This window comes from Anopheles nili, chromosome 2, assembly GCF_943737925.1.
Source record: "Anopheles nili chromosome 2, idAnoNiliSN_F5_01, whole genome shotgun sequence".
In the NCBI taxonomy this organism is placed as follows: domain Eukaryota; kingdom Metazoa; phylum Arthropoda; class Insecta; order Diptera; family Culicidae; genus Anopheles; species Anopheles nili.
This window is the reverse complement of record NC_071291.1, coordinates 4434580-4444599: the sequence shown is the minus strand read 5'-3', so window position 1 is coordinate 4444599 and position 10020 is coordinate 4434580. Positions and strand designations below refer to the sequence as shown.

Below are 10020 nucleotides of genomic sequence, written 5' to 3'. Positions count from 1 at the left end.
CCCCTTCCGGACACAGTTGGGATGGAAGCGAACGGTGCCGGGAGTCCCAAACCCGAACGACCGCATTAATCTCCGAGAGCCAGACTCAAAAGCAACCGCAGAACCGCGAGAGAGAGAACGCGGTCCATGCCGTCCTATGGAACATTGGATGGGTCGGTTGGACTGCGACACGGTTTAGACTGTTTAGTTTAAATGTTGACGCGCTTCGGATCGGGCCTCGGTTGCGTGCGCTTCTGCGGTACGCGAGTCGTTGCTATCGACGCGTTTCGGGTGGCGTGGAACAGAAGGGAACACCACACGCGCGGTGCCCTTTTTACGCGGGTGCGTGTTCGCGAGTGCGCCTCCTAAGGACGAACCACCACAGGTTTTACGGCGTTCGACCTGCATTGGTGAATGCCACCCTGGGTAACCGGGGCGGTTTGCATACGAGTACGCTTGGAATATTTTCCCGCGGCACCCTTGGGTAAGCGAGCAGCCAAAGTTATCGCTTCCGTGGTTTCCCGGGTGAATCGCGTCGAGCTTATGGTAAGGATCGAAACCCCGGTACGTTCTAGTGATGGTGAAAAACGAAACTCAAACAGCAAACAGTGAAATCTGCAGCGGTGACCAGTGTAAAAGTATGCATCAAAAATATGCAATCAACCCGAAACATATTCTATCGATTGATTGCTAGTGAATTCCATCGCACCCATTCGCTCGGGTTTTGGTACTAAGGCGGCTTAAGGTAGCACGTTCATGTGGAATTAAGGAATCGATAGAATAAATTTTCTCAATAGCAATGTTTTTCCATCGCCGAGTGGAAATGTATTTGACAAAAATTTCGTTCGCTCGGAAATATGTGTACACTTGAACGACACCTGTACATGCATGAGGAAATGATGCACCACTGGTATTTCGTGGACGGATTGGAGACAATGGTAACAACGGAATGGAAGAGTTATTACATGTGTGTTCTGGTGATGTTTGCTTACTTATGCATAAATCTTTACGGCATTGGCGATCGTGCACCTACAAAGGATTAAACGTTCTACTTTTATTCATCGTCGTTAAATGATCTAAAGTGTGACGCTAGTCAATACAGTCGGTAGTTGTTGCTAAGCTTTGCTATGTCTATGCTATGCTGTGGTTACCCAAATCCGGAAGTTCATTGTCAATTGTGCCAGGTGTGTGTTTGTGTTTATACATTTTTCCTTCTCTTTTGCTTCCCACCATCCCGAAAGACCCCGTGGAATTAATGCGTTCAGTCGCAAAATGATAAATTAGTTATGCATTATCATCGTGAAACATCTGGTGCAGTTCCCAGTTCGTGGCTTGTCGGAAACAACTGTGATGCATCGTGATGAAATTGTGTTTTATAAATGTGCCACCCCGATACGCCAGGATGCTAGTGCCTGGGGCTCAAACTGATAAAATGATGAACCGGAAGAATTAATGCCTCCCGGTGGGAGGAATGAAATGAAAAATGAGCCCCGCTCATCGAGCAAAAACGCATCAGCCTGCGTCAGGTGCAAGCGACGAAATATGGAGGTATCAACCGCGACCCGATGGATTAGTCGCGATGCTGAGCATAAAAAATCACAGTATAATGCTCGGCTAAACAGTGACCGGAATCGAGTGATGCATTGTTTTTCCTGGCTATCGAATAGTCCATCTATGACACAATTTCTGCAAAAACACGTCGATCCCTTCGGAATATTTTATCCGCTAAACAGCATAAATGAGCTCCAAGTGCAAAATACAACCAGTAACAACATCCTGAATATGAAAAGTTGTTAAAACAATTTCCGATCGTTTAAAACCCCCACACCACTGAACATCACACCGCGATTGTATCTTATTGGTTAGCGATCTTTTCGATTTGCTTGGTGGATAACTATTCAGTTTCACTACCAAAAAAGACCCATATAATTATTCCAGTCACAAGGATTTTGTGCCTTCACAATGTCTACAACGGAACCAACCACAATTCGCGTTTGTAATCGCGGGATCCGAACTATCGACCGACTGGAAGCCAACTGGATTTGTGCGCGAAGCCGTAAATCACCATTCATGCTGGCCCTTAGGTAGCTCGGGAAGAATGTCTTAATCAGGTTCCTCTCCAAGGGAAACCACAACCGCTCGCACGCCAAATGGATTGGTTTTTCACGGGCTCGAAGTGGAAAAGAACAAAGTTCGTACCCTCGAATGGGGGCACCTTTGGAGAGCTTCCCAAGTTCTTGCACGGTGCGTGGTGGGGCAATGGTCTTCCTTTTACTCCTGCTGCTGCTTTGGTTGGTGAAACCCTGCAACGTCGAATTGCATGCAAATTTCTCCAGCCAGCTAAGGGGAGAACCTTAACATGCCCGACGACCTCGGCTTGGTCGAAGTTTTTCCGGCGAAGCTCATACGAGTGCGCGCGCGGAATACATAAATTGTGTGCTTCCTGTGTAGCTGGCTGGAATGTCTGCCCAACGTCGCGCCGGACCAAACCAGGTCTCCCAGGGGAATGGGAAAATAGGGAGCGCCCTCCACAGGGAAGGGCCGGCTCGAGATTAACCGAGCCCACTTCCTGCGCCCCTTGATTACACGTTTGACGTTTTGTTTGCATGGTTTTTGCGTCTTGGCCGTGTACGCCACACCAAACCCTGGGTTCCCTTGGGTTGGCTTTGAGTGTGGCTTTTCCGCCCCATTTCCACGTATAGTTCTCTATACCCAGACATGGCGTGTGCCACCGGCCGGCCACCGTCAAGCTTAAGGTGCGATAGCAAACCCAAGACGCAAGAACGCAAAACAAAAGCGAAAAGCTTCAACCCGCGATAACGTGAAACGCGTCGCTAACGGTTTTCCCGCTAACATGTGAGGCGCGTTCGCGAAGTGCAACATTAAAGTGGAACCACGACTTGCACCCGCGTGGCCACCGTGGCGTGCCGTTGCCTGAAGCGTGGAAAAGCTTTTAACGAGATTATGATAAGATTTATGAACATTTTGTGCGCCTGCAGGGCGATTTTACGCACTGGTTAGCAGGGTTATCGCGCGCGTTTTTCGAACTGGTAGCCGACGTTTGGCCTTGGTTGGTTGAAGGGAATCCCCGCTGAAGATTATCGCTTTTGCCATCGACAGTCACAACAGCTTCTGCAAAACGATGCAATAGAAGAACAAGGAAACCACGAGCGGTAAGAGAAGGATTATTAAATTTAATTATGCAGGGCTGTGTAATTCGTCACGAAAAGGAGCTGTTGTTTGCTCCACATGGGACAAGGAAAACCTTTCGTAAAAGCAGCCACTTGATCGTAACATTACGAGAAAAGGGAAAAGCGTTTCATGCTTTGAAGCAGTTTTTAAAAAAAGCTGGTACAACCATTTCCATTTTAAATTAAATTTGCTGTTTTCCATGGTCTCTGTAAAAAGAAGCACAAACGACACAACAACGACAAATCGGTGTGATCGAGCGTGCAAGTCTGGTACTTAGTTAAGTTTGCCTTTTCCTTTCAACCGTGGACAGTTCAACTTTGCCGGTAACTTTAAGTCGGCGTTTCCACGTCCGAATGGGAAGGACTTTAGCGAAGTTTGGCTCGCAACCGTTAGATGGTGGGATTGCTTCGGCCCAATTGACCCTTTTTCCCTTCGTTCGCGGCCAAACCTCTAAGCATTGCCAATAATTCACCCAAACGCCGAACGGTACACAGGAAGCTGCCTTCGGCACCTTGCTGCGCGGGCGGAGGAAGTTGTAAAATTTGCGGTAACAACTTCCTCTACCGCAACCGTAGACCACCCACTAGAACACGCCTAGCGGACAAAGTAAGGGACGCATTTTACAAGTTTTCCACTGTTTCCGTCGCTTGCGGGAGGAGCTAGACGAACAAAACTAGCGAAAAGCGCTTGTCCCTTTTTTTACGAACTTTCCGTTTTAAGCAAAGAGAAAAGCGCTAAATGCCGAACCCTATGGATGTTGGTGAGCGAACGCACGAGGTGATTACCACACTGAATGGTAGTCCTTTTCCGCTCGTAACCCACGTCATTTCGTGCAAGGTCACGAAAATCTTTCGGCAGGTTGATTGCTGAGGTGTAAAAACGAAAACCTACGCACCTCGAACGAATGGAGCGAACATCCCTTCCAATATAACCGGCGCTAGCGAAAATTACAGAGCCACAAACATTCACTAGCAGGATGCTTGAAAAGCAGCACTTTTTTGGAAAGATGAAAAAAAGATGCTCTTTATATTTGCTCATGGAAGCATCTTTAAAGATCCTTTTCCGTTTGGGTAAACATCCTTCATTTCTTTTACGTGGGATCGTAGAGAAGCATTAAAAAAATTATACCAACAGCACACCGGTAACAGGTTAGAATTGTAGACATTTTAACTACAGTGTACTGATGACCGGGCTTTGACGGCTTCAAAGGATCTTTTGCCGCTAAGGTAAAGCACACCGGCATACTGAAAACGAAGAAAAAAAAAACATATCCTTTTTTTTGGCATTCTCACGGCTCTGTTCGTGGACACATTTATTCCATGATTTAGTCGCCCGCATCGCCGTCTCGTTCTTTATTTCTACCGTCCCAGCAATGTGTTCTTTTTTGTAATTGTTTCCACCCACCCGCCGGTATTATTACATATGAAAAGCGACCGCGACCGTGGGGCCGTCCAAAAACGCCCTAAACGGTCGCGCACGTGCAATATGAAGCGTGCGCTTGAAATCTGGCGAGAACCGTTGAAGCTCAAAATGAACCACAAAAAGGAACAGAGACCAAAAACGGAAGAAACTTCTCGAAACCGAAACGAAAGCGACACGGAACGGAACGTAAAACCCCACAACAAAACACTGGAGCAAAATACAAAAAGGCATAACCGACAGAATAATTCACATTTATCTCTCTTTATGTACCAGTAGACTTTATGAAAGCTTGGCCCGTGGATGGGGCAACCAAACAACAAAAAAGACAGCATAAAACGATCGTCTGCCCTCCACACAATCCTCAAGCGACATAAACTTTCCGATGCTCTCTTTCTTCGCTACACACCTCACGAATCGTGTTTTAGTTTTATAGAGCCAAACCCACACAAACTCGCGAGCTAACGGCGCCAGACACGGGTGATGGCGCGGATGTGGATATTTTCCGCACAATTTTTCTCCCAAAGCTCAGAGGAAAAGCTCAAAGGTGAGCGACTGGGCGCTCCCGAGGCGGCGGGATTATAAATTAAAAAACTTTTCTTTTCATCCTAACCTAGGGCTCCGTGCGGCCCAGCAGCCCGGGTTGTTTGGGATTTTAATATTTGCAAAAGCAACCATGAAAATAACGGCATTGTACGAATTACAAATTCACTTAGGCAAATTAAAATCATATCAACGAATTTTGCCTTCGCGCAGCTGGCTTACAATGTCATATTTAAGTGACCGGGAGTGGAATTCAGCTCGAAATGATAAATCTAAACATTCATTCAAATTCCGTTTCGGGTATAGCGAGCAGCGGGAATATTTTCTGCCCCTTTTTGCACTTACCGAGCCGCTGCAGCTTGCACTGAATAATTTCAAACCCGAGCCCCAAGAGGCTACAAGAGTTCCCTTAATCCGATCCACTCACTGCAAAATGAAGCGAGGCAGGCAACAGCTGCAACCGCGCACCATACTAAAAAAATGCCATCGCCGTGGTTGAGAATGTCCCCGGTCAAGTTGGCACTAGCTCGGAAAATAAATAAAACCCATAACCCCAAAGCTACCGCAAATCTTCGCGTGGCACCGCGGTAAGGGGATAAAGCGTGCAGGATTCGCGAGTAAGCCGGTTTAATCCGGTAAAGCACAACTCGGTGAACCGTGGCGACGTATCGCGGGCGCGAGTGCCCACTATGGTCACTTGTTTGAACGAAAATCCCACTCGGCTCGAAGGTGGAAGATGCTGTATACTGTGACAACAACAAAAAACACCACCAACCATCCTTACGAAACCACCGATGGTTCTTCTGGGTTTCCATAGCAATCGGCGCCTACTGCGCTGCGTGCTCGCTTCGGTGGAAAGAAAAGCGTACGATACAAATAAAGAGAATTGGTCCGATTTCTAAAGCATCTTTAATAATTCCCTTTCAGGCTATTTTCCGCGCTTTTACTACTATTACTTTCGTCAGATTACCGCTGACCAGACCGGGTGTGTCTTTCTTTTTGCAATCATATCATTTCCGAAACTGATTGTTGAAGGAGCAAAAAAAGCGAAGGCAGGAGAAACGTTTCCTTGCTGACTAATCCGAGCTAAAGTTTCGGAACGAGAGAAAAAAAAATGCCAAATCTGACATGGCGCAGGTGGGTGTGGAAAAACTTTTGTTTCCACGATCGATGGCTCATTAACCGGAAACGAGCCTATGGAGGGAACGGCAATACGCTCATTTTGTTGTCGTTCACCCACATCACACCGATCAATTATAATTAACTAATCAATTATCTTACCCATAGGGAGGAAAATGCACACCATTCTTCGATTATTTAACGCGGAAAACTTTCGCGTAGATATATATTTTCATCGAACCAAACCCGAACCAAAGCGGATCGTCAGTGTCCCTTGTGGATTGGACTCATTACATTCCCATACGAATGTCCGAATTCGCAACTTTTCCCGAAGCCTACGATGAATACAAAAATGGTTTTTCCGAATTTTCATCAGATTTACTAAACTTTTTCCCTCCTGCCGCCCGTTTTCTCTCTTCTTTTTAACTCCGCAGTGTAAGAATCCCGTATCTTATCCCAAAGGAAGCTTTACCCAACGAACGGTGCGCGAACGACGGATTATTCTCATAATCTACCGAAGTGAATTAATAAATTTCGCCCGCCTAGTGTAAAGGGCGAAGAAAATGGGGACCAAATTCCAACCCGGGGATTATAGCGCGTTCGGAATGCCACAGCCATTGGGAGTTTCTGCGAAAAAGGAGAGAACAACTAAATAAAAGCGTAAAAACAACACACACACACAGGTCCCCAAAAAGTTGACTCTGAAAACGCAAGGACAATGCTGCTTGCGGGAAAAGTTTTGACCAAACAAAGCCTTTTCATTCCCGCACGAACGCCTCCCTAGCAGAACAGGGAAAATGCTTCGGTTTTCCTCGAGAGAGGATGAATATGAATTCCATCGCCCTCCGACCTCGTTCGCGAGGGAGCGCCCGTAAAGGCAAGGACGCGTAAACCTTAGCGCGAGAAAAAAAACTCCAGGATATCAGTGACAGAAAAAGTGGGCGAACATTTTTCGTGTGCTTTTCAGCGAGATTCCGCCCTAGGTGAAGCAAACAAAGTAGCGGAGATCGAGTGTCGACCGGTTTTAATATCTTTATACAGTTCAACCATTCCGCGTGGGGAGAAGTTAATCAAAGCTGTGGTAAATGAAAAAAAAAAAACAAGGAAGAAAAACCCCTGATCCCTGTTCAGCGGCGGATTTGTGGAGAGTCATAGTATGCGATTGTGAAGCAGTTCATCCTGGCAGGAGCGATTCCTTGAAGAAAGACCTCACGTACAGTGGTGCCTGTTGCCGCCATGGATTGTATTTTCCATTGCGTGCTTCGAAAGAGAGTTGATGGGACGGTTGTGATTTTCTGTTCCTCAATGTGGCACTACGGGTATTGCCACTGGGTAGTTTTGTGTGGTCAATCGTAACGGATCGAATCGAAAATTGTTTGAGCGCTCGACGTTGCTACTCCCAATCGGTGTTCTTGTCTAACATCTCTTTTTGTATCTCTCCGCAGCGTATCGTGGATAAAAAAAAACAAACGCGACCAGCATTCAAGTGAAAACGAGTGAGTGAGCAGCTAATTGAGAGTTCCGGGAAATCCGTTGCATCGCTCCAGTGAAACCGTGACAAAAAAAAAAGAAATAGAAAAGGCAAAGCGTAAATACGAAAAAAAATTGTGAGTAAAAGTTGTGCGTGCGCGCGATGCAAAAGAAAATTCAACCCCAGTGTCAATCGAATCGAGAGCTCGCGAGTGTTTACTTTTGATTTTCTTTCGTTTGCTTTTTTCCCAGCCCCCTCGGGTGAACGTGGGGGCGCGGGCAGCTAGCGTGTGGTGTTCGACTGGTGTTGTGAAGTGGTGGTTGGGTGATTGAGAAAAGGAAAATAAAAAAAAGCCGAAAGCCTGGCAAACATGGTGCCAACGTACGTGACAGAAGTGCGCCCCCGGGCGTTGGAGGGTGGTGGAAAATCGACGAAAAAGTTTCGCACTCTAACGACGCTGATGCTGCCGCTACTTGTCGTAGTCGCTTTGTGCGGAAGGATACCACCGACCGTGGCCAGTTCCATCATTGGCGACGAAAATGGTAAGTGATTTCATGTTCTGCCAACGAGACGGTCAGTTTCGTCACGTCCACCACACGCTCGGGCAATTGGCTTCCGGCGATGCCTTCCTTTCCTTTGCATACGATTCAAAAAGGACCTCATAGAGAGCAGAGAGGGATAGCGCGGAGGTTTAATTACAAGCTCTCACGCAACATTCGTCGAAACCGGGATCTATCACAACATCAAAGCACCAATCCATCATCCTGTCCCCGCAGGGCCACGGCTTATTTCTTGGGAGCCACTGCCACCCAATCCGATTAACAGACGGCAGACGGGTGGACCGATTATTAGTGCCGGGCATGCCAATATGCAATTACAGCAGAAAATCATACGTCAACGCGAACCACCGGACTCCGGCGTGCGCCGGAGAAGAAGCAATCAATAATCGCAGTAGGTCATGGTTTCGAGACAGAGGCAAAATGTACCATAGCAACCGTCTTCAAAGGCCCGGAATGTGACGTTTACTAACATTCGCTACTGAACAACTCATACCGAATGGGGGTTGTTTTCCATCGGAAAATTGAATTGGAAAACTTTCCCGAAGGCAAAATAACATCGTGAAGTAGAGATTCTTATCATTCTGTGATGGTATTATCGAAAAAACGAAAAACAAACCCACCCAAAGGCTAGTCGATATGAAAAAGGCCCCAAAAGGCCCTGCAAGGATAATGGTTTTTCTGTCAACGTGCACTACGCCATCGCTGCTGGAAGGCGACACACGAAAGAAAGCCATCGTTCGCCTCAAGCAACGACAGAAAACACATTTTAACGGCAGAACGGCACAAACATAACCGTTGCCCGATTGACGTACGTCGAATCCAGGGTCGACTCCCCACTGGACACATACACCTTTCCCATCCTGGCAGGATGCTTCCTACTTCGGATGGCAGGAAAATCGTGGCCCTCTCGGACGGCCCTGTGAGCCTTTTGTCTTTCTCCCGTCGGTCGCTGTTGTACTTATTCCCTCGCTTTGTGTTTTGTTTTTCCGCCGACAGCAACGGCACGCCAGCGAGTGTGTATTCTTCCGATTTCATTGGGTTTGGGTTCTTACTGACGGAACCATAGCCAGCGTCGTGTTTACCCTAACACCGCCGAATGATGGTTCGATTTTTCCGATCGAGCCCACCCGCCTCATCGCGTACCATGGGACCAACATTAAGATAGATGGCAACGTAATCGAAAGATAATTCCCCTTACTGGATTTATCCCTTCCTGAACATTCCGTTGTGCACATGGGTGTGTGTGTCTGTGTGTTTTCCTGAGTGCGCGCTACTTTCCGGCCCGCCGGCCCGGAACGTGGTTTGCAAGGAAAATTAATCCCACTGCCTGCCCACTGCGTCGCTCGTTCGAGGCGCAAGGCAAACGGCAGTAAGTGCCAGCAGGAACGCCGAGGCAAACCGAATTGCTCACTTTCCTCGAAAACGGAAAATCGATCAGCATCGATACCCGGCGTGGCTTCGGAGCAATTGAAAGAGAAGGCTCTCCCTTCCTTCCACTTCGATGTGGTTTATCATGGATGAAATTGCAAGCGAACGGAAAGCTCCGGCACGCTTCCACCGTTCGCTCGTCCGTCCGGTGTGGGAAAACGCCACACATCAACAAGATCGGCAGCTGGCAAGACCGTGGTGTGGATTTTCGTGGAAATCTTCGAAGAAACTGCCACTCAGCGGCCAAAATCCGGGCTGCGTCAGTTTTCCGATCGTTGGTTACGAGTGTTGCTTTCTTCGCGGGCTTAA

General features: G+C 47.5%; 1 protein-coding gene across 1 annotated transcript in view; it reads left to right on the top strand.

Moving 5' to 3' along the window:
• Positions 1-207: 207 nt before the first annotated feature.
• LOC128721428 (hemicentin-2) overlaps positions 208-10020 on the top strand; it is a 79164-nt gene continuing 69351 nt past the window's right edge. Inside the window, exons 1-2 of the mRNA XM_053815180.1 lie at positions 208-463; positions 7698-8265. Coding sequence (XP_053671155.1) covers positions 8094-8265 — 172 coding nt within the window. The 5' untranslated portion in view covers positions 208-463; positions 7698-8093. The remainder of the gene's footprint in view (positions 464-7697; positions 8266-10020) is intronic.